This window comes from Aspergillus glaucus (assembly GCF_001890805.1).
Source record: "Aspergillus glaucus CBS 516.65 unplaced genomic scaffold ASPGLscaffold_37, whole genome shotgun sequence".
NCBI lineage: Eukaryota > Fungi > Ascomycota > Eurotiomycetes > Eurotiales > Aspergillaceae > Aspergillus > Aspergillus glaucus.
In genome coordinates, this window is record NW_019170489.1 from 31,580 (window position 1) to 51,200 (window position 19,621).

Consider the following 19,621-nt stretch of genomic DNA (forward strand, 5'->3'; position numbering starts at 1 on the left):
AAAAAAAAACAAACCAAAAAAAGGAAAATGTTAATAAATAACCAAAAATACTCCTGCGAAGCCTGCATCCGCGGCCACCGCGTAACAACCTGCAAACACCATGGTACGCCCATTATCCCCTCTACACCCCCCAATACCTCATTCCATTACTCTACGTTGCAAAACGCAATCCAAATACGGGGGCTAATAAGCGAGGCAGACCGCCCCTTAACAAAAATAAACCGCAAAGGCCGCCCCTTCTCAACATGCAGCATCTGCCATCGAACCCCGTGCGCCGTGCCTGATGAACATGCTAGATTAAGGAGGGAGAGGGAGGGGGAGAGTAGGCATCATTATAAGGTATTTCACCTCTTGGAGAAGTGATTTTTGATGAGTTTGGTTTGGTTGGGTTGAGGACGTGGGCTAAGGGCGACAGAAACCGAATGGGAGGTATGCGAGGCCGTTTCAGGGGTTTTTGCCGATTGCACCGAGACCGGTTGCTGTGAAGTCGGGGTTGTCGATTGCGATGCAGACGCAGACACAAACACAGCCTGCTCCGGCCGAGAGGAGTTCTGAGGAACGGTCACCGAACTACCAGGTTGAATTTACGCCCAGAGAGAAATTCGATATCGTTCCCCGGACGAGCACGACGAGCATGACCACGACAACGGCGACTACAGAAAGAATTGACATCCCCTCTGCATCAATCCCCGACCTGAGCGAATCCCTCCCCTCGACTTCTTCGATAGCATCGAGTGCTTCGTCGTCGTCAGATCTCATGCCAATGCCGCCACTCGACCTTCCCCTTGATCTGGAACTGGAGCTACCATTACCGATTCTCGAGGGTAATTGGGATAATCTGGATATGGGCACAAATATGGGGAAGAACGAGAATGGGTTGGGTATGTGGCCGCTGGATCAGACAGGATTCTGCGGTCTGGATGATATGTCTGCGTTTCCTGGGCAGAATATGCAGTTTTGGGTGGGGGAGTTGTAACACATGTTTATGGTCAAGAGAGTGACATCCATTGGACTACGAAGTCACGTCAGACTAGACTAGAATAGACAGACAGACAAGTCATTCATATACACGACTGTACAAACAAACCACGCTTATGCAATGCAACAAAAACACACAAAAAAACAAATCTATGTACACAGTGCAAAGCTAAACCTCCTGAATATAATTCGCAGGAACACTCTTCGTCAAACCACCACGCTCAACATCCGCCCACCCATCGCCTCCGTCCCGATTAACCAACACGAACCGGTCGCCCTCCGCCATATCCCATTCCATCTCGCTCCGCGCGTTGTACTCGTACATCGCCTCGACGTATTGCAGTTTCTTTGCGCCGCGGCGAGGCGCTACTGCTGGGCCGATTTTCTTGCCTGCGGTGTGGCCCGCGGAGGAGTTGGAGTAGACTGAGTTGCGGCGGTCGGTTATGGAGGGGACGGGGGATTGCGCGGGTGCTGGGGCTGCTTCGACGTAGGAGGCTGGAACGAGGCCGGTTTGGCCGCCGGAGCGGACGGTCAGCCATCCAGAGCCGTCTGTTTGACACCTGTTAGTGTACGGTTTTATGGAGTGAGTGGGTGCGTTGTGGCTTACCATCTGGTTCGACGATGACGATGGTGTCGCCTTCTTGTACATTAACTTCATCTTCGCCTTGTGCTTGATACGGGTATAGCATTCTACCCCTCGATTCGCTGGGCTTTGATGCGGGTTCGGGGGGTGGACTAATGTACGCCGCAGGAGGCGGCGCGAGAACCCTTCGTACCGGCGCTGGCTTGCTTTCAACGGGTGGTGCTGGTGATGTTGGCGTTTCCGCTCCGCTCGCAGGCTGAGATGTCACGTTTGACACTGATCGGTTCGCATTTGTTGCGTATCCTGAGCTCAGTGAGTTCATGGTGTCCTTTCGTGTTAGTGATGGAGCAGTGGATGAAGTGGTTGATGCCTCCAGATCCAGTGGCGGCATGGAACTAGCCTGCTCCTGACGCTCTGCTTTGAGTCGCTTCTTGTCTTCTTTGCTCTGTTCTCCTGGACACTCGGCGGGTACTTTCATCTCGCACTTGCTGTGGCAGGTGTATCCACAGTCCCGGCAGTCAAAGCCCTTGGCCGACAATCCCCAGATGCGCTCTCCGCACAGATCACAGTTGGTAGGAATTTTGAAGGTCTGCGACTTGAAGTTGTGGTTCTGAGCTCCAACCGACAAGTCACCCACCACAGCCATAATCGTAGATGTTTCCACTTCAGCTGCAACACGCTTGCGATCTGTCTCGTGGAAGGCTTCCTGCTGGGGAAACAGAACCCGCACGACATCCACCTCACTCGATCCATCCTGACCTTGTCGCGCTCTCTCCCTGTTCCGCCTTGAACTGTCCACTTCCCGCTTTTGCCTGTCGGCCTCGACTCGTAACTCGCGGACTTGCGTCTTACTCTTACTGAGCAAGTTCCGCAAGAACACCTTGGCAGCTTCGTCGGTGACAATCAATTCGTCATCGTGCCAGACCGGACTGGCTTCGAATACCAAGTTTGGCGGCTCTTGTGTTTGGGTGACATTGTGGCGCAAAAACATATGCGAATCAAGGTGTGGTGCGTTCCGGGGTACCTCGTTCAAAAGGTTCAACATGTGGTCCATACTCTTTGACATGTACGAGTTTTCGAGTTCTGCTGCGAGGGACCAGAGGGAGTTGAGCTTGGCTACTCGAGTCTCGTTGAGGTCTTGCAGGCCCTATACATATTCCAGATTAGCGCACCCCAACCCACTTTAGACTGGTGGACTCACATCAATCATCTCAGGAACATATTCGTGGTAAAACTTTTCCTTCATTTTATTTGTGATGTTGATGTGGATAAGATATGTATTCTGCAGTCGTTAGCGACATCCTTACACTGGTGCAACAACCTACCTTGATGTTGTTCATCTCCAGGATCTGCTGCTGATACGCAGCCTGAGACTTTTGTTTACCGTGGTCAAACGACGACTCCATCTTCTTCCGTTTGTTTTCGACCTCCTGACACGCCCCGTCATATTTCCCCTTAACCTTCTTCAAGTCACTATACGAGGCATCCCGTTCCTTCTCCAACTTGGTATGGAAATCGACATGACTCTTCCGAAGCTCGTCATACTGAACAGCCGCATGCTTCAATGGTTCCGCAACTTGAATAACCAAATCATTGGCGAATTTGTCCCGTTCTCCGGCATGCGATTCAACAGCCGTCAGCTGTGTACCCCATGTAGTCAACGACGCGGCCTCGAGCGATCCGGGGGTCATCGTAGGAGAATCTCCAACACTCAGTTGGCTGATTTTCTTCGCCTTGCGATCGGAGTATTTCTTGCATAGTGCGTTCAGTTTCACTGCGTATTCCTTTTCGATCGTGCTTCGTTCTCGGTAGAATTGTTGGATCTCGTCGAGCCAGGTTATTCCGTTCGTTACCTATCCTAATTAGCCGTCGGATTCGGTGCGATGCGCAAAATCGATACGATGTACCCAATTGTTCACGGGCTTAAAGGAGTCCTATATTACCACAAATTAGCTTCCATAGCATCTGCGATACCCCGTACCGGAAGCATACCTTTAGCTCTGCCCCGAATTGGGGAGCGGCATCCAGGGTTGCCATGCTCAATTAGCGCATCAACCGTTGGTGACAAAACAGGAATGCGGCTGTAGTAGCAGGAATAGAAAGACACGGCGACAGCCTCTAATGAGTTTGACAGTCAAGATAAATGCGATCCCAAATAACGGCTACGCAATGCGGGCCAAGCGGGGAACAAAGTAAAGTGGCAGGAGGCGTGCCTGTGACAATACAATACACCCGCTGTCAGGCCACGTTGACAGCAAAATGACCTCATTTGCACCGTTTCTGGAAGCGGTGTGACCATACCGTACAGTACCACTACTAAGCGCCAGCCGCTCGGCTATCTTCCTAAACGGGCTAGTGCGGGATGGTGGATTTTGGTTCGTCATTCTGGAGAGTTGACTCTTCGTCAATTATTCACTGTTCAATCGCTTTTATTCTGCGCTCTGAACTTGTCAGAGCTCGAGTTTTCGTGTCTACGCGCGTGTCTTGCATTGACTCGACCTTTTCCCGCTGCCAACATTCGATTGTCTGCGCAGCTTGACGTGCCCCGCTGTCGCCTCTGCCCCTCCTACCACCGCAATAAACAACTACAGATTTCCTCTTTGATCTCTCCTATCCTTAAATAAGCACCACAATATGTCCGCTGAGCAGCCCACTGAAGCACCCCCGGCGGGTGGCTCCCTCACGGACCGCGTCTCGAAGCCCGAGGGCTCGGAACCTGCAGGTACAACACCGTTTGCCGATTATTGAAACACCAACAAAAGCATGAATCTAACGAATCTACAGCTCCTGCTGAGAAGACAGACTGGAGCGAAGACGTACCCCAGAACGATGGAGCCTCGGAAACACGGAACGGTTCCAACCTCCAGGAGCCCGAATACAACGTCGAAGTCAAGCTTAGCGACCTCCAAGACGACCCTAATAACCCTCTATTCTCCGTGAAGAACTTTGCCGACCTTGGATTGTACGTGAATACCTTTTTACAGGAGAATCGGACTGGACTGACGACTTTTTCAGAGATGACAACATCCTCAAGGGTCTGTCCGCGATGAACTTCCGCAAACCATCGAAAATTCAAGAGAGAGCCCTCCCCTTGCTCTTGAGTAGCCCCCCGAAGAACCTGGTCGGACAGTCGCAGTCGGGTACCGGAAAGACCGCCGCCTTCGTGTTGAACATCCTCAGCCGTCTCGACCTCTCGTCGGAGCAGATGCAAAAGACACCGCAGGCCTTGATCCTGGCCCCGACTCGTGAATTGGCTCGTCAGATCGTTGGTGTCGTCCAGGTTATGGGACAGTTCCTTACAGGACTTCTTATTGGCACGGCCGTTCCTGCAGACTCCAACAGCCGTCCTACGAAGTTGGAAGCTTCTGTGGTCGTTGGTACACCGGGTACCGTTATGGATATGGTCAAGAGACGTACTATGGTTGCCGCTAAACTCAAGGTTCTTGTTCTTGATGAGGCCGATAACATGCTCGACCAGCAGGGTCTGGGTGACCAGTGTATTCGTGTCAAGGGGTGCGTCTACTCCAGCTCCTGTGAATGTGTTGGTTACTAATTTTTAAAGTCTGCTGCCCCGAGACGTCCAGGTCGTTCTTTTCTCCGCAACATTCCCTGCCCATGTTCACCGATATGCATCTAAATTCGCGCCGTCGGCAAACGAGATTACCCTGCAGCACGAGGAATTGACCGTCGAGGGTATCAAGCAACTTTACATTGACTGCTCGAATGATGAGGACAAATACCAGACCCTTGTTAACCTGTACGGTCTTCTTACCGTGGGTTCTTCTATTATTTTCGTCAAGGTCAGTAGCTCTCCGTTTGATTCTGCATCGTTCATCTAACAATGTTTAGACTCGTGCCTCTGCTTCCGAAATTGAGAAGCGCATGATCCAGGAAGGTCACAGTGTTGCATCTTTGACTGGTGGTATTGAGGGTTCGCAGCGTGACGCTGTCATTGATGAATTCCGTTCCGGACAGGCCAAGGTCCTGATCACGACCAACGTTCTTGCCAGAGGTATTGACGTTTCTACCGTCTCCATGGTTATCAACTATGTAAGTCGCCCAACTCTAAATATGGTCATTATAGTGAGCTGACCATCCAGGATATCCCCGAAATCTACCAGCCCGGCAACCAGGAGAAGCAGGCGGATTACCAGACCTACCTGCACCGTATCGGTCGTACGGGACGTTTCGGCCGTGTCGGTGTGTCGATCTCGTTCGTGTCCAACCGGGATGAGTGGAACATGCTCATGCAGATTGGGAAATACTTCAATGTCGACATTCAACGACTCGATACGACCGACTGGGACGAAGTGGAGGAAACCATTAAGAAGACGATCCGGAACCCGCGGTCCAACGCGACTTTTGGAAAGTGAGGAATAGTAGCGATTTCAAATAGATTGGATTAGCAAATTCTGCTATATGGCTAATGCGTGAAGAGTTATGAAATGTTTATATTTATCAGATACCAAAATGAGTAAAGATTGCATTTGCGTGACTTGCCGGTCGCACCGCATACTTAACCATCCCGACAGTGTCCCTCATGATATCAGCGGAGACTTCTATCGGGTGGGGAGACGGAGACCCCCGATCTGAGATAACGATAAGATAAAGGTGCCGTAGAGGGATTCTCATGGTTCTCTTTTTGAAGACACCGGTCAGCCATCTAGTTCCAATTCTATATCGCTGTAGAGGGACATGGCAACAGAGAGCTTCCTTACTTGTATGTACTGCCTGGTAGGTATTGACGCCCAATCTGGGGACGGGGATCTGCAACGGTCGATCGCCGTCTATAGAGCAATGAAGCTGTTCAGCAGATAGAGCTGGAGAGCTGTTTACGTCTGGTAGAGCCAGTAAGCAAGGGAATAAGGACAGACGAGAATATAACAGGAATAGTAGAGTAAAATAGAATAAGCACCGTAGTTATCTGGTCAACCAATACCGATAAGATGCGGGGTCACATGCTTGCTGCATCCAAGGGGGACACAAGAAGACCACGTCGTCAGCTCTCTCTCCTCTTCACCTCTTCTTCTTCTTCTTCTTCTTCTTCTTCTTCTTCTTCTTCTTCTTCTTCTTCTTCTTCTTCTTCTCCTTTTCTTCTTCATTCCTCTTTCCCTCTCCTTTCTCAGCTACTGTCTTGATTCTCATTCACCACCGTTCATCCTCCATCATGACGACAGAGGATATTCCAACTTCGCCTATTCAGGCACCAAACTCCCCTACTCGCTACAGCAAGCACATTGTCGTACGTACTCCCTCATACTACCCGAATAAAGAGAATGTACTAACAGCTCAGCTCACCACCTATCCCGGCCAAAGCGGAGTCGACCCCGTCCCCTTAACCTGGGGCGCCCCCGATGCCAAATCCCGCGGCCCCATCGTCGTCTCTCGCAGCGGCCCATTGCTCAAACGACGCAACGCAATGGGCGCTCATGGAGGCAGCTACAGCATCTACAATGCCCTAGCCATCGCCGCCGGAGACCTCCCCCCTGATTTCCGCCCAGACTTCCGCAACAGCGAGCCCACGTTTAACTTCCCCTGGCAGCCTGCGTGGGCGGATAAGACGAAGATCGTCTCGATGGATCCGTATGGTCATGATATTGTTAACCAGTTTCGGGAGGAGTTGGATGCTGGTTGGGATATTAGGCCTACAATGGCGATTACGCGGGCGAATATGAAGTTGGCGGAGATTGAGGAGGCGTTGAGGAAGGGGGAGCTTGAGGTGGATGGGAATATTGTTGTTGATGAGAGTGGTGAGGTGCGTGTTACCAAGGTTGCTGTTGAGCCGGTTTGGTATTTGCCTGGTGTTGCGGAGAGGTTTGGGGTTGATGAGGGTACGCTGCGTCGGACGTTGTTCGAACATACTGGCGGCAGTTACCCGGAGTTGATCACTAGGCCGGATCTGAAGATCTTCCTCCCGCCTATTGGTGGACAGACGGTTTACATTTTCGGCCCTCCGGAGAGGGTGTCTGACGAGAACGTGAAACTGGCACTGCGGATTCATGACGAGTGCAACGGCAGTGATGTCTTCCAGTCGGATATCTGTACCTGTCGACCATACCTCGCTTTTGGTATTCGTGAGGCCATCCGCGAAGCACAAAATGGTGGTAGTGGTGTCGTGATTTACTTCCGGAAGGAGGGACGAGCCCTAGGAGAGGTGATCAAGTACTTGGTGTACAATGCTCGCAAGCGGGGTGGTGACACTGCCGATAAGTACTTTACTCGGACAGAGAACATTGCTGGTGTTAGAGATGTGCGTACCATCCCATTATCTGTGATTGAAAATACTAACCCTAATAGATGCGCTTCCAAGCCCTCATGCCAGACATCCTGCACTGGCTCGGTATCAAGAAGATCGACCGCATGCTCTCCATGTCGAACATGAAACATGACGCCATTGTCCAGACAGGAATCGAGATTGTCGAGCGTATCCCCATCCCCGAGGAAATGATTCCCAGTGACTCGCGGGTAGAAATTGACGCGAAGATCAACGCGGGTTACTTCACGACAGGCAAGCAGCACACGATGGAGGATCTGGCCAACGTGCGCGGACGTGGTTGGGAGAAGTGGGAGGATGTTACTGTGAGTGTTTCTGAATCCTGTTTGCATTCGAAGAATCAACTAACGCGGTTGCAGCATTAATACGGTCTGTTGTTGGGGCGTTTACATCTCGAGAACTCTATAACTTTATGTTAGTATGATGATGAACTTTAGCATGATTTGATGATATATCTCTAGGCGTGTGCGGTAGAATTTAATGAATGAAATGAAGGTTTCACCTGAGTACGGAGTAATCGGCCCGTCGCCCAATATGCTTTTCGTTGCCTTTTCCTGCTCACATGGGCATTGAAGTAGTTATAAAGGTGGCCATAACGCAGGTAGAATTGTAGACTATGGTTTATTTCCCACGTCATCGAAGGCCTCAAGTCCGTCTCCGTCGGATACCTTTTGAGATATAGATAGGAGTCTACGGCGAGCCAAGCTTAGAGGTGCAGTGGTGTTTCAAGTCTCGCTCCCTATCCTCTCCCCAGTCTCTACTAGCTGTTCTGATCCATCTGGAGCTACGCCTACATCATGTCTGAAAAGAAACCTCTACACATCAATCATGAAACTATTCTGAGGAAGATATACAACAATGTCAGACGCCACCCTGATCATTTCTTGGAACCTGGATTGTGCAATTCTTTGTCAATTAACTGCCAGGAGTTGAAATTAAGAGAAGATGGGCTCTACGATGCTGAACTTTCCCCGTGTTTCTTTGGATACAGAGTCTTTGTTGTTAAGGATCATCGTCAAAGCTCCAAAATGGACGATGAATACCATCAGCAGCAACAGGTTTTCTATGAAATGATTGAGAAATATAGGGCTGATCCATCCCACCAGAGCGCCTATATGCTTGCCAATCAGATGGTCTGGGATTTTGAATTATTTCCAAGGGAGCATACGGAGGACGATGAGCAGAGTCTTCGTTCACTCACAGACTGGAGACGATCTGGGTATGCAACCCAAAGACGTCAAAGTTGAAGACCATGGCTAATACTTATATCTATTAATAAAAATTTTGATGAGGACGATGTCCTTTCAGAGGCATTCCAACACACGCTTTTCTGCTCAGAACCCGCAAGTTGGGGTCCTACCAGAGTCTACATCGACATAAGCGAACCTCATGTTATCCTCATAATGAGGCATGATGCGCAGCCAAAGGGAGAAGAATTACTGCGTGGCGAGGCTTTGACTGTTGCGGCAACTATGATAACTGGCTTGGACAGGCTATCCTCATATGGATTTGTATACATTCCAGTAAGCTCTTCAATCTCAATTTTTCCATCTTGCCTTTCCCCCTTCTCTTTCTTGATCTTTGTACTAATCAAATCCATCTATTCCAGGTCCTCCTTTTCTCCTTCATGGGAACCCTACAAGGAAGAATCCTCCAGGCGTATTTTGACGGAGAGAAGCTTGTTATTTGGAAGACGAAGATCTACAGCTTTGGTTCCGCTGAAGATGCCAAGAGATCGATTGATGTCTTTATGCAACAGATGGCCTGTGACCCTAGGCTCGACACCAAAAGTGTGATTCGGGATGACCTATAGTCGCCGGACCCGTTACAGAAAAAGTCGGATGTATACCGCTGGTAACTTTGCGTTGTTGGAATAATTGGCTTTTTTAGCATAGAGCAACGACCCCGTGGAGAGCCCTCGCTTCTCCCATTTCTATTCAATAAAATACCGAGAGCAATGATTGTCCGTAATAGTTGAATGCCAAAGTATGTACTCCGTAGAAGTAATAGGCCAACGTTCATTACAGTCTCAACCAGCTTCTGACGGAAATGCTCCATTTGCACAAGATATCTCCAAGCGCTGATAGCCCGTAAAACATGATTAAAAAAAAACCCCAATCTTGAGTGACCGGCTTCAAAGCTCGAGAGATGGGAGAGAAGAATCCTTGGTTTGTGTATAGCATTTGATGCCTTTGTTTAGAAAATCGCATTATCAGTCTTGACGTTTAGAGCCCTAATAATGTATGACTGAAGCACATTTCTGCTAGTCAGCGACAATTTCCTCTTATGGACACCCGCCGCTTTTAGAGGGGCTTACGTGATTGCTCCCTGGCCGCTCCCTTAACCACAAAAAGGACCCCGACTGACCTGTAACCACGCGATGCGGACACGAAAAATAGCACACTGGGCCACGCACCAAGGGTCGCCGATTACTCCGGAGTGCTCCCGGGAGCATCTAAGCATGATGGAGCAAGACCATACAGCACGTGACATATAGTCTCCCTTTGTCAGCTTAGCCATTTAACTATAATGTACTCATAGTATAAGACGCAATCAAGGCACACACCTATGGAGCCTGTCACTCGCCTTTGGGCCAGAGAACACGCCCCAGGTATGTCCCAACAACGGGATGATAGCCTGATCCACAGCACAGCCAAATCCGCGAAAATACACAAACGTCTGAAACCGGAGAAGGCAGATAAACAGTGTACAGCACCAGGACCTGAACACCTGCATACCCAGCAACTTGCCAATGAAATAGAGCCATTCCCAGTGGAGAGCATTTCAGATGATCTGGACATTGCATTGCCAGCCTCACCACCATCAGACATGGACATGGAGATGATAGACCGACCACCATCAGCCCTGTCAGAGCCCCAGAACCCAAATGGGCAACTGGATCATGAGCTTACAAGACATGTCGGCACTATCCTACAAGCCCGGGCTACGAGAGAAAAGGAGGAGGATGAGGAGATAATGGAGACCCTAACTCTACTGGACAAGAAAATTTGCTCTATGAAACAGAAAGAATAGCCTAGGGTCCTCTCCTTTGGCAAGGCACTTCACACATTTGTGCAGAAATTTTCCACCCAACCCAGTGCCAAGACACAAGACCAAGGCCCGATAGCCACCTCCCCCCAGACTGAGGCCCCCCAAACATATGCGGCTGTTGTCACAGCATCCAAACTAGAAATTAAAACCATGAAGAAACCCCAAAACACATTCTCTAAACCAGAAAGTGTGACGGCTTGACATCTTGACGTCATGTATACGGCTTGACGTCGCCCATACGGCTTGATGCTGCGTCTACGACTGATAATAACAAATGGCACCGAACCAAGCTGACATGGGTAGAACCCTGTCGTGCAGTGGTTATAAGAAACCCCTTCATCCTCTAGATAGGTTTCCTCTTCTTTTCTTTCTCCAGATTCGATATTCTCGTCGATGGCTACAATAGTTTAGATAGGAATTCAGTTCGTTAATATCTACTATTCCGAGCCCGTGAAATACAGCAGCCCTCAATCAAACGCTGGCAGCTCAATATAATATCCATACTAAGGTCTTGGTAGTGGGGTCAGCAAAAAAATCATAATACATTTGCTGGTGAAGGTGATTTCGCTAATGGCTGTAGACGTAGGCCCTGCTCGTACTGGAGAACGCCATTGACCGTGCATGGCTCCGGTCCAAGGTGGTCACACTAATTTCAATTGACCTCAAAGGTGCTTTCAACGGGGTCAACAAGATCAGTCTTGATGCCCGGCTACAGGCCAAAGGCATCCCAACACTAGCAAGGCGATGGATCCGCAGCTTCATGGACAACCGACAGGCCAACATCACATTTGACGATTTTGAAAACGTTCAGAGGCAGTGTTGGACGAGTTGAACATGGGTGATGTTGAACAGGTATCAACCGACCATCAGAGGGTCTCCACTGCACCAAGTGGAGTACATCCCAAAATAGAAAAAGAGAAAAAAGAGAAAAAAGAGAAAAGAAAAAAAGAACGCATGCTGGTTTGTCCAACAGAGTGGCCAAACAACTGTTGAACACTCAGAAGACCTCGATGCAGTATGGCTTAGCAGACAGTTTAGTGAGAAGCGCTAACAAGGCATTCAACTCTATAGAAACACTCTCGCAGACACACTCTCACACAGACATACCTGGACAAGATACCCACCTATAATCGCGTCATATTCGTGATCCAAAATAAATACTACCTAGTTATTTTCGAGTACTGGCTGCCAAACCATTTATCCGTATCGAAAGATGAGGTCACCACAAAAATTGGAGACCACTCTTAAACACCGGGATATGCATTTATATACAGAGGTTGTCTACATTTTGAACATCTTTCTGCGTCTGGAAACCAAGCCACGGAGCTCATAGTATCTTTGAGTGCTCTTATTAAACTGCTTCTCAGTAAGATGTTGAAACTCTTCAGGAGTTCTCTCTTCATTTCATACTCTGGCTTACTTGTTGGACGGGGATACTAAAAGTTGATGACTATGCAAGAGCTCAAACATTCACTTTCAGTGCATTTTTACAGTGACAGATGATAGGATTTTTAGTGTTAAAACAGTGTTGAGTTCACATTTCTATACAGCCATCTGCCGACGCCATTAGACCTCCAAACTCGCCAAATCCAGGGATGTCCAGGCCTACCTCTGGTCTCCCTCCCTCTCTCTTCCCTTTATCTTCCCTTTATTGTACCCCTTTACTCTTCTTTCTTGTTCGCGTTCTTTTTTTTTTTTTTTTTTTTTTTCAAACCAATACGCTTGATTTGCTGGCTGACAGCCATGAAAACCCAAGCCCCCCCCGCGCGGGGGGCTACCTGTATTCAGATGATAGATGGTAGTTTAGCTAGGTGACAGGCAGTTCCGATCTGTCCGTCGTATGTCCCGCACCGGGACCAGGGCTTTTCCACTTCCAAGGCTCCAAGACTCCAAGGATGCGTGGAAAGACCCGAACATCGACGAAAAAACACACACACACACACACACACACACAATAGAAACAAAAGAGATGGCAAACATGTTCAATGTTCATAAAAGGTCAGATTCCCGCCATGTCTATTCATATATCCAATCATCAATGATTGATCCGTTCATTCAACCGCCGAATGTTCACATGTATAATTTCCCAGCGCTCGGGGCAGTAACTTCTAAGGAAGAAAAGCAACAATGACCATATTCAGACCCATTTTCTTCGCCCAGTAAGTGAGCATTATTACCTTTCCTCTGAGTGGTGTTTGGATTTTCCTCGTCGGAACGGTGGCTTCTTGTACCCGAGTGAAGCGTGGTTCCATCATCTCCACAGTTGCTCTCGACCAGTGTAACTTCCTCAAAGAAGCCTTCGTTCTCTATATCCAGCCCAGATACAATATAATTCATGGCCTCGCCGATATCTTCACCAGCGCCATTGTTCTCACTCAGCAAGTGAGCTTGGCTCTCATTTGCCTGCCCTTGGTAGCTGTCTGAATTTTCATCGGCGCGGTGGTTTCTCGAATTTAACCGAGACACATCCGTGGCTTCCCCGTCATCCTCCTGACCGCTAATTTCCATATGGTTGTCATTGACCGGGGACTTTGACACTTCGCCCCACATAACAGGTTTGAGTGCATCGCCACAGCCAGGCGGAGCATGGCATGCTGCACTAATCGCGGCGCTGCAACTGCTGGCAAGTGGCATACTGTTCTTGAAGTCCCTGAATCCCAGGACTATAATAACGATCATCATGGAAGCACCGACAATAAGGGCAAATAAGATTGCCATTGGTGAATAGCCGCATGCAACGATACGTTCTGGGGTTAGGTTTCCAAACATATCATATAAGATAACCTGCACGAAAAACAGGCTCTGGGACACTAGCCAATGTAGTATTGCGTGGGTAATCAGCAGCGGAATACAGTACCGGTATGGGAGACTGAGGTAGTAGGTTGAGCGCTGGTGCCCTTTCGGCCAAGAGACACGCAGTGGTTTACGTTCCGCGGCGTAGTCATTGAACTCGACAGCAAGAAGCATGACGGTTAACATTTTGTTGTAGAAGAAATATGCAAATGAAACAATGATCTGCGGGGTATTTGCAAGAAGGACCATTGGCATAATCCCCGAACAATTGCTGGGACTGGCACAAAGGTTTATTACTGTAGACGAGGTGACACTTCCAAAGCCCAAATTCCACAGTGCTGGAAATGATATGGATTGAAGTTTGCTCGACAAGGCAGTAAGGCCGAATGCAAAGAAACCAATTGACGCAAGAGCGAGTGAAAGCCAGCTGGACAAGTCAGAGGTGCTCACTAGTGATTAAAAAAAGAGGAAAGGGGGGAAGCAAGCGAGGAATACCTACAAGAAGAGAAGCAACCCCCAATTTGAGCCATCCGTAGCGCTTTTCCATCTTCTCCTCCGAGGCCAGAAAGTTGTAGGCTGAGGTGGTAATCTGTATTGATCAGCCAGCTGCCAAATATATGGGCCCCTTCCAGAAATGGTCTTCCTTGACAATAAGCATCTGTCCTTAGTAGTCCTATCAGGTCTTCTGAGAAAGGATGATATGGCATCCCCAACTCTTAAGAATATTTCCTTCCTATCATCACGTGCTGTCATGAGCATACAAAAAATCTTGATGATGTTGCACAGAATAACGGTGAGGCATATAGGAGGGCTAAATAACAGTTGACATTTCTCATCAACTTCTTGGCTTAAGCAATAGTCGACCGAGACGGCAGAGGGGGACGGGTCCACGGTCTCCAGAGCACACGCAAATTCCGTATCGTGGATTTCAGTATTCTTTGCCCATGAACTGTTTTTCCAGCGAGTTGTATCATTAAGATATTGTTGCAGTTCGTTTGCCTGCGGATACCCTTGTAAGAAATCGATGAGATTCGAAGGGTCCTCCTTTTCACCGAGAGCAGAGTGGTCAGTCGCTATATAGTCTCGGTAGATATTAAAGCTGAGATTATACGGAATACCCGACAAAAGACTCACGTTCAATAGAGGAGCTGACCAAGGTATCGAGGATGCGGACCAATCGCCAAGGCATTCCACTCTGCATTGCCCGTTTAGGCAATTATTCAAACAAGGATATTTCATACAGTTTTTTGGATCGTCTACTACTTCGTAAGTGACGCTAGGATAACCCGGCTCGCTCTCACACATCCACGAAAACGAATTTGACGAGTATTGCTGTGGCGAATTTCCCATACCGACCCAACGCAAATATCCATTATCCACAGTCATATTGTTAGTGACGAGAACGAGAGTCCCTCGATTTGCAAGATAGTCGGCAGCATAGGTATCGAGACATTCCTGTGTATCAAGTGATTGGAATTTTGATACATTGGAGTAGAAAGCGTGAGTATCCATAGAAAAGTCATGTTCAAAGCAACCTGCATAATCAGGGCCATCTTTTGGTGGGTGATTAAAATCGAAATCTGCGGATGCGAGGAAAACACCATATTGATGTGTGCCTAATGCAGAAAACACAGCAGAATTGTAACTATATTTCATAATTAGAAACAAACTGTGAGAGAGAAGAAGTCCAAAACTAACATTAAATGAATTGGCAGGGAAGATATCAACAACACAATCCAGAGCACACATCTTCTCCAGCCAACAAAGCGCAGATTCTTGGTGCTGGGCACACCAATATGGAGCCACTTCCGCTGAGTGTGGGCACTTTCAACATTTTGGCGAGATGGTGAACTTAAACATTGCATGCAGTAGTTACTTGCTGCTAGCATAATTGTACTGAAGATGTTTATCAGCAAATGCAGGCCACGGACCCAGTTTTTTGAAACGTCACAATCTCCGTGGTAAAGCATGGCAGAAGTAAATCCCTGACCCCCAAACTTTGAATAAGAAAGGGCAACCGCAGCAATAGTCAGGGATATGTTCAAGAATAGAATGATGGAAGCACAAAATGCGCAAATGAGAACACCTATCACCCATTCCCGTTGCTGGCGCTCTTCTCGCCGGACCCTCTGGTCTACTCTTTTGGCAAAACCTTGAGGCAGACAGAGGGTGAATTGTGATATCAGAGACGTATTGGATTCACTGTTACTTTTGTCCAGAGAATGACAGGCCCTGTGGTATATTAGTCTCAATAGGATTTAATCCTTTCAGTGGGCCCAATATACTAACCCACCAAGTTCATATTCTTCAATATCCTTTCCATGATTTCGTATTTGATCGTACTTGAGCTTGCCAAATGGCCAATACCAAGGCCGGCTTATTGATTGGGGCGACAAGGGCGACTGGTCCATGGCGTTTGGCTCCATTTCTCATGGGCTTGAAGGAGAGCAGAGTGTCCGTTTCAAAGATCAGTGCTGGCATCGCCATGTTTAATAGGTAAATCTATGATATTTTTATCACACATTCTGAGCCATGCTCTCACCAAGGCTGCTCAGCCTCGTGCTGCAGGTCAATCCTTCGGGATTGACCTGAAGCGACAATGATCTGCTGTCGGGGTAACCGGGAGACCCTGGATTGGTTCATGTTTGCCTTTTTGCTCCCGATGTGCGGGGTATCCAGTCTTCCAAGTTCGAGCCATGATTGGCGTGCACAAGCGGTTCTTGACTACTCTGTAGTGGTGAAAGTTCACGAAGTTGTAATTGACCGAATTCCGAATCACGTGAATCGATTGGCATTACGCAATATAAAGGATGTCAGCCGTGTTTCCATGCAATTATATAGCGCTTAGGAGAATGTCCTCTCTTCGGATCTTCATAATCTCCTTTCTTGCAGCGTTTCTCGGCACTTTTTGCTACAATCGCGGATTCTCGCCAACATTCCCGGTATTCCAGCCTTTGACTTCCTATAATCAGCATTCAATCTCGCTGTATGATGCGAGTTGAGATACATGGTTCCATCCGTCTCGTGTATATTTAGCCGGAAGCAGGGCAGCGCGAAGGAAAGATGGAACGTTCATCACTCTTTTCGATAGCTTAAACATCACCCGATCATATTCCTTCTGTACCGTAGACACCTGCCGTTGCCATGAGGCCCCGGTTACACTGCGGAGTAGCTGGCACAAGAATGTCAATCAAACTAGCGACGATATCGTGATGATTCTGGTTATGATTGATACTTATAGGTCTCTGTCGGCTTGTAATTGGACATTTGTATCCGATCCTACGACAGAATACAAACATAGAAGCTCACCAACGGAAAAACAACTGGAAGCCTAACCACCAATGGACACCTCCGTTATTCACGAAGAAGCCTATGGAGAACCAAGCTTGGAGGTGTGGGCATCAGTTCTAATTCTCCTTTGAATTAATCACACTCCGTTTCTTCTCTTTCCATCTGTCTCTATCCTTTGATGCTTATCAGCCACACCTACGCCATGTCCAAAACGTCAATCCAAACCGTTCTGTACCACCCCGGCCTCAGACAGTTATTCCACCACTGGCTACCAGACAGCAAATCATTGATCGCTATCTCTAACCTGGAGGGTATGTTTGATCGATTGGAGCTTGCGCCTGTCATTTTGGATTCTGTCACAGCCAACGCTTCAGGAGTAAGAGAAGAAGAGTTGAAGTTGCAGGACAATGGTTTCTACAATGAGATACCGAGCCCCTGTTTCTTCGACCCCAGCATGTCGAATATCAATGACTCTCCTACTAATTTCTCGCCTGATGGGAATTATAATTACCACAAAGCTGTTCGTGCTTTGATTGAGGAATATACACACAATTTATCAAGTCATGAAAGTATACAGATGCTTGCAAATGAGATATCCTGGGAGTTTTGCTCATATCCAAGATTAAGGACAAGACGCGATAGGCACAGCCTTCGGTCTCTGACTAAATGGATTCTATCAGGGTATGTGTTCCCCCTCCCTTCCGCAGAAAGAGGGGAAACGTCGATAATCAAGACCATGGCTAATATCTATGTCTGTGTATAGCGGCTCTGAGAGGAATATCATCTTTGCAGAACACTTTATGGAAACCCTGTACCTTTCACGGCACCCGTCTTGGTGTCCTGTTGAATCCTTCGTCGATACTCATGTCATGCTTATAATGAGACATGAAATGGATCAACCAGAGGAAGAGCTTCTTCGCGGTGAGGTCTTGATTATCTTGGCTGCTATAATAACCAGGATGGAAACTCTGTATCCGGAGGCGCATGTATACATTCCGGTAAGAGTCTATTTCCCAGTCCATTTCCCAGTCCATTCCATAGGACCCTTTCATCTAGCTCTTACTAAAAAGTTTCACATTTTAGATTCTCGCCTTGTCTTTTATGGAGAACCTTAAGGGAAGAACTCTCCAGGCGTACTTCGATGGGCCCAGTCTTAGGGCTTGGAAATCGCAAATCTACAATTTTGAACATATGGATAATGTCACTCGGAGTCGGAGGATCAATGCTTTCGTGCAGCACATGACAAATAGTCCTGTTGGCAACACTTTCGGTGGGGAAGAGGTTGTCCCAGATTGCAGCGGAGGAGCGGAGGATGCTTGATTTACTGACGCAGCTGTCGTGGTAGTAGGGTTGACGGACCGGTCCGAACCGTTGAGTTTTCGAAGCTATAGTATCTATGATATCATTGGGTTGTTGCTAGACATGAAAGCCCCGCGGTATACCATCTGTCGTTGTCCTTTCCAGAGCATCCAGACCAACGCGTAGCTCCCGATCCTTAATCGCAGAAGCCGGCAGCATCCCGTACACTGTATATGTACACCAAGCGCCCACTCGCACTAGCAGGCGCTGATAGCCCGACAAGCCGCATATGGATCCTCAATTCCGTAAAAATATCTCGCTTTATCCCTGAGAAGCCCTCTGCGGTGCTCCAGACATCGGCCACCATTCAACAACCGGCCAGCACAGGCCTTATCCACTGCGTATCGGAAGAATTGCGCATTTCCGCGGACATTATCCCCAGCGTCGTCGATCATACTGTTTACTTTCAGAGCATAGCCGATGCAACCCGCGCAGTGTGGTTTGTCGTAGGCGGTGAGGCGGTGAAGGAGTAGGCCGGCTGCATAAACAGAGCAAGAAGTTAACCATGGATACTCTGATGGTGAAAAAGGGGTAACTTACCAGTGGCGAGTGCGAATATGGCGAAAAAAGTGAGAAGTAGAATTGGAAAAGGTCGTAGGAGCAACATGATTCTGTGTCAATGGGTTAAAGTATGTTGTATCAGGGTTCAAGATTCAGGAACACTGTCAGATTCAGATCGGCACGTGGGGGTTGCAAATCCGGGGGGAAATTGTACCGATTTCGCGCTAGCCCGATTTAGTAACTATCATAACATCGATAGATGAGCTTGCATGTGTATGTCTCGTAGAGACTAAAGTACTGGGCATACTCGTACTAGTTAGATCATTCCTCAATGTATGTACTTTAAAGCGACAGAATCCACGCATTTGTCACAGAATAGCTAAAGAACACGTGAATTATTTCGATGGATAGATATCATCCTCATAGTGATTTCTATCATCAATACATCGGCCTTAGATGTTGATCTTACTCTGGAGTGGTGCTTCTCCTTGGTCGATATCATCTCTATTAATACGTCTATCTTAACTCATTGGAAGATGCCTGTAATGGCCTCCGATATACGGAACAGGCACCACTCCTCATTGCCCCCTCTTTCTATCTGCATTTCTGCTCCTATATATTACACTCGTCCGGATTGCATTCAAATCGCTGATGAACTGATGGGCCATTTCGTGTTGGGTAGTAAGAAGGATTTCCAGCAGAGGTTGCAACGAGGAGGAATAGGGATTAATTTGTTTAGCCACGGTGAACCTAGATAGCAACTGAGAAGAGAGTTGAGAGTGAATGAGATG

General features: G+C 48.1%; 10 protein-coding genes across 10 annotated transcripts; 7 read left to right on the forward strand and 3 right to left on the reverse strand.

Moving 5' to 3' along the window:
- Positions 1-27: 27 nt before the first annotated feature.
- Positions 28-303, forward strand: ASPGLDRAFT_92650 (putative Cu-dependent DNA-binding protein; the record flags this gene model as incomplete). The annotated part of the gene is made up of 2 exons (XM_022550524.1): positions 28-103; positions 200-303. Coding segments are annotated over 2 exons (180 nt in total), but the record flags the coding sequence as incomplete, so codon positions are not given.
- Positions 213-1,104, forward strand: ASPGLDRAFT_1081855 (uncharacterized protein). The gene has a single exon (XM_022539538.1). It carries the CDS (start codon positions 506-508, stop codon positions 974-976), a length of 471 nt encoding a protein of 156 aa, XP_022395634.1. The 5' UTR covers positions 213-505; the 3' UTR covers positions 977-1,104.
- Positions 1,105-1,147: 43 nt separating this feature from the next.
- On the reverse strand, positions 1,148-3,598 carry ASPGLDRAFT_40330 (putative actin polymerization protein Bzz1; the record flags this gene model as incomplete). The annotated part of the gene is made up of 6 exons (XM_022545207.1): positions 1,148-1,527; positions 1,586-2,708; positions 2,763-2,843; positions 2,887-3,414; positions 3,469-3,495; positions 3,554-3,598. 6 exons carry the CDS (start codon positions 3,596-3,598, stop codon positions 1,148-1,150), a joined length of 2,184 nt encoding a protein of 727 aa, XP_022395635.1.
- A 369-nt stretch (positions 3,599-3,967) lies between these two features.
- dbp5 (ATP-dependent RNA helicase DBP5) lies at positions 3,968-6,123 on the forward strand. Its single transcript, XM_022547910.1, has 6 exons — positions 3,968-4,283; positions 4,346-4,523; positions 4,577-5,074; positions 5,124-5,361; positions 5,411-5,611; positions 5,662-6,123. Exons 1-6 carry the CDS (start codon positions 4,196-4,198, stop codon positions 5,932-5,934), a joined length of 1,476 nt encoding a protein of 491 aa, XP_022395636.1. The 5' UTR covers positions 3,968-4,195; the 3' UTR covers positions 5,935-6,123.
- A 468-nt stretch (positions 6,124-6,591) lies between these two features.
- ASPGLDRAFT_53124 (putative GTP cyclohydrolase II) lies at positions 6,592-8,367 on the forward strand. The gene is made up of 4 exons (XM_022547911.1): positions 6,592-6,803; positions 6,855-7,811; positions 7,859-8,140; positions 8,195-8,367. Exons 1-4 carry the CDS (start codon positions 6,729-6,731, stop codon positions 8,198-8,200), a joined length of 1,320 nt encoding a protein of 439 aa, XP_022395637.1. The 5' UTR covers positions 6,592-6,728; the 3' UTR covers positions 8,201-8,367.
- An 871-nt stretch (positions 8,368-9,238) lies between these two features.
- Positions 9,239-9,648, forward strand: ASPGLDRAFT_30229 (uncharacterized protein; the record flags this gene model as incomplete). Its single annotated transcript, XM_022543927.1, has 2 exons — positions 9,239-9,358; positions 9,445-9,648. The coding sequence occupies 2 exons, from the start codon at positions 9,239-9,241 to the stop codon at positions 9,646-9,648; spliced, it is 324 nt and encodes a 107-aa protein (XP_022395638.1).
- A 564-nt stretch (positions 9,649-10,212) lies between these two features.
- On the forward strand, positions 10,213-11,081 carry ASPGLDRAFT_1082110 (uncharacterized protein). The gene has a single exon (XM_022539539.1). The coding sequence runs from the start codon at positions 10,404-10,406 to the stop codon at positions 10,866-10,868; it is 465 nt and encodes a 154-aa protein (XP_022395639.1). The 5' UTR covers positions 10,213-10,403; the 3' UTR covers positions 10,869-11,081.
- A 1,741-nt stretch (positions 11,082-12,822) lies between these two features.
- On the reverse strand, positions 12,823-16,388 carry ASPGLDRAFT_1082118 (uncharacterized protein). Its single transcript, XM_022539540.1, has 5 exons — positions 15,969-16,388; positions 15,378-15,911; positions 14,814-15,324; positions 14,179-14,723; positions 12,823-14,106 (listed from the first exon to the last, which is right to left on the reverse strand). Exons 1-5 carry the CDS (start codon positions 16,103-16,105, stop codon positions 12,957-12,959), a joined length of 2,877 nt encoding a protein of 958 aa, XP_022395640.1. The 5' UTR covers positions 16,106-16,388; the 3' UTR covers positions 12,823-12,956.
- A 784-nt stretch (positions 16,389-17,172) lies between these two features.
- ASPGLDRAFT_62157 (uncharacterized protein) lies at positions 17,173-18,290 on the forward strand (the record flags this gene model as incomplete). The annotated part of the gene is made up of 2 exons (XM_022548512.1): positions 17,173-17,490; positions 18,054-18,290. The coding sequence occupies 2 exons, from the start codon at positions 17,173-17,175 to the stop codon at positions 18,288-18,290; spliced, it is 555 nt and encodes a 184-aa protein (XP_022395641.1).
- On the reverse strand, positions 18,266-18,951 carry ASPGLDRAFT_181692 (uncharacterized protein). The gene is made up of 2 exons (XM_022543000.1): positions 18,870-18,951; positions 18,266-18,807 (listed from the first exon to the last, which is right to left on the reverse strand). Exons 1-2 carry the CDS (start codon positions 18,934-18,936, stop codon positions 18,527-18,529), a joined length of 348 nt encoding a protein of 115 aa, XP_022395642.1. The 5' UTR covers positions 18,937-18,951; the 3' UTR covers positions 18,266-18,526.
- Positions 18,952-19,621: the final 670 nt, after the last annotated feature.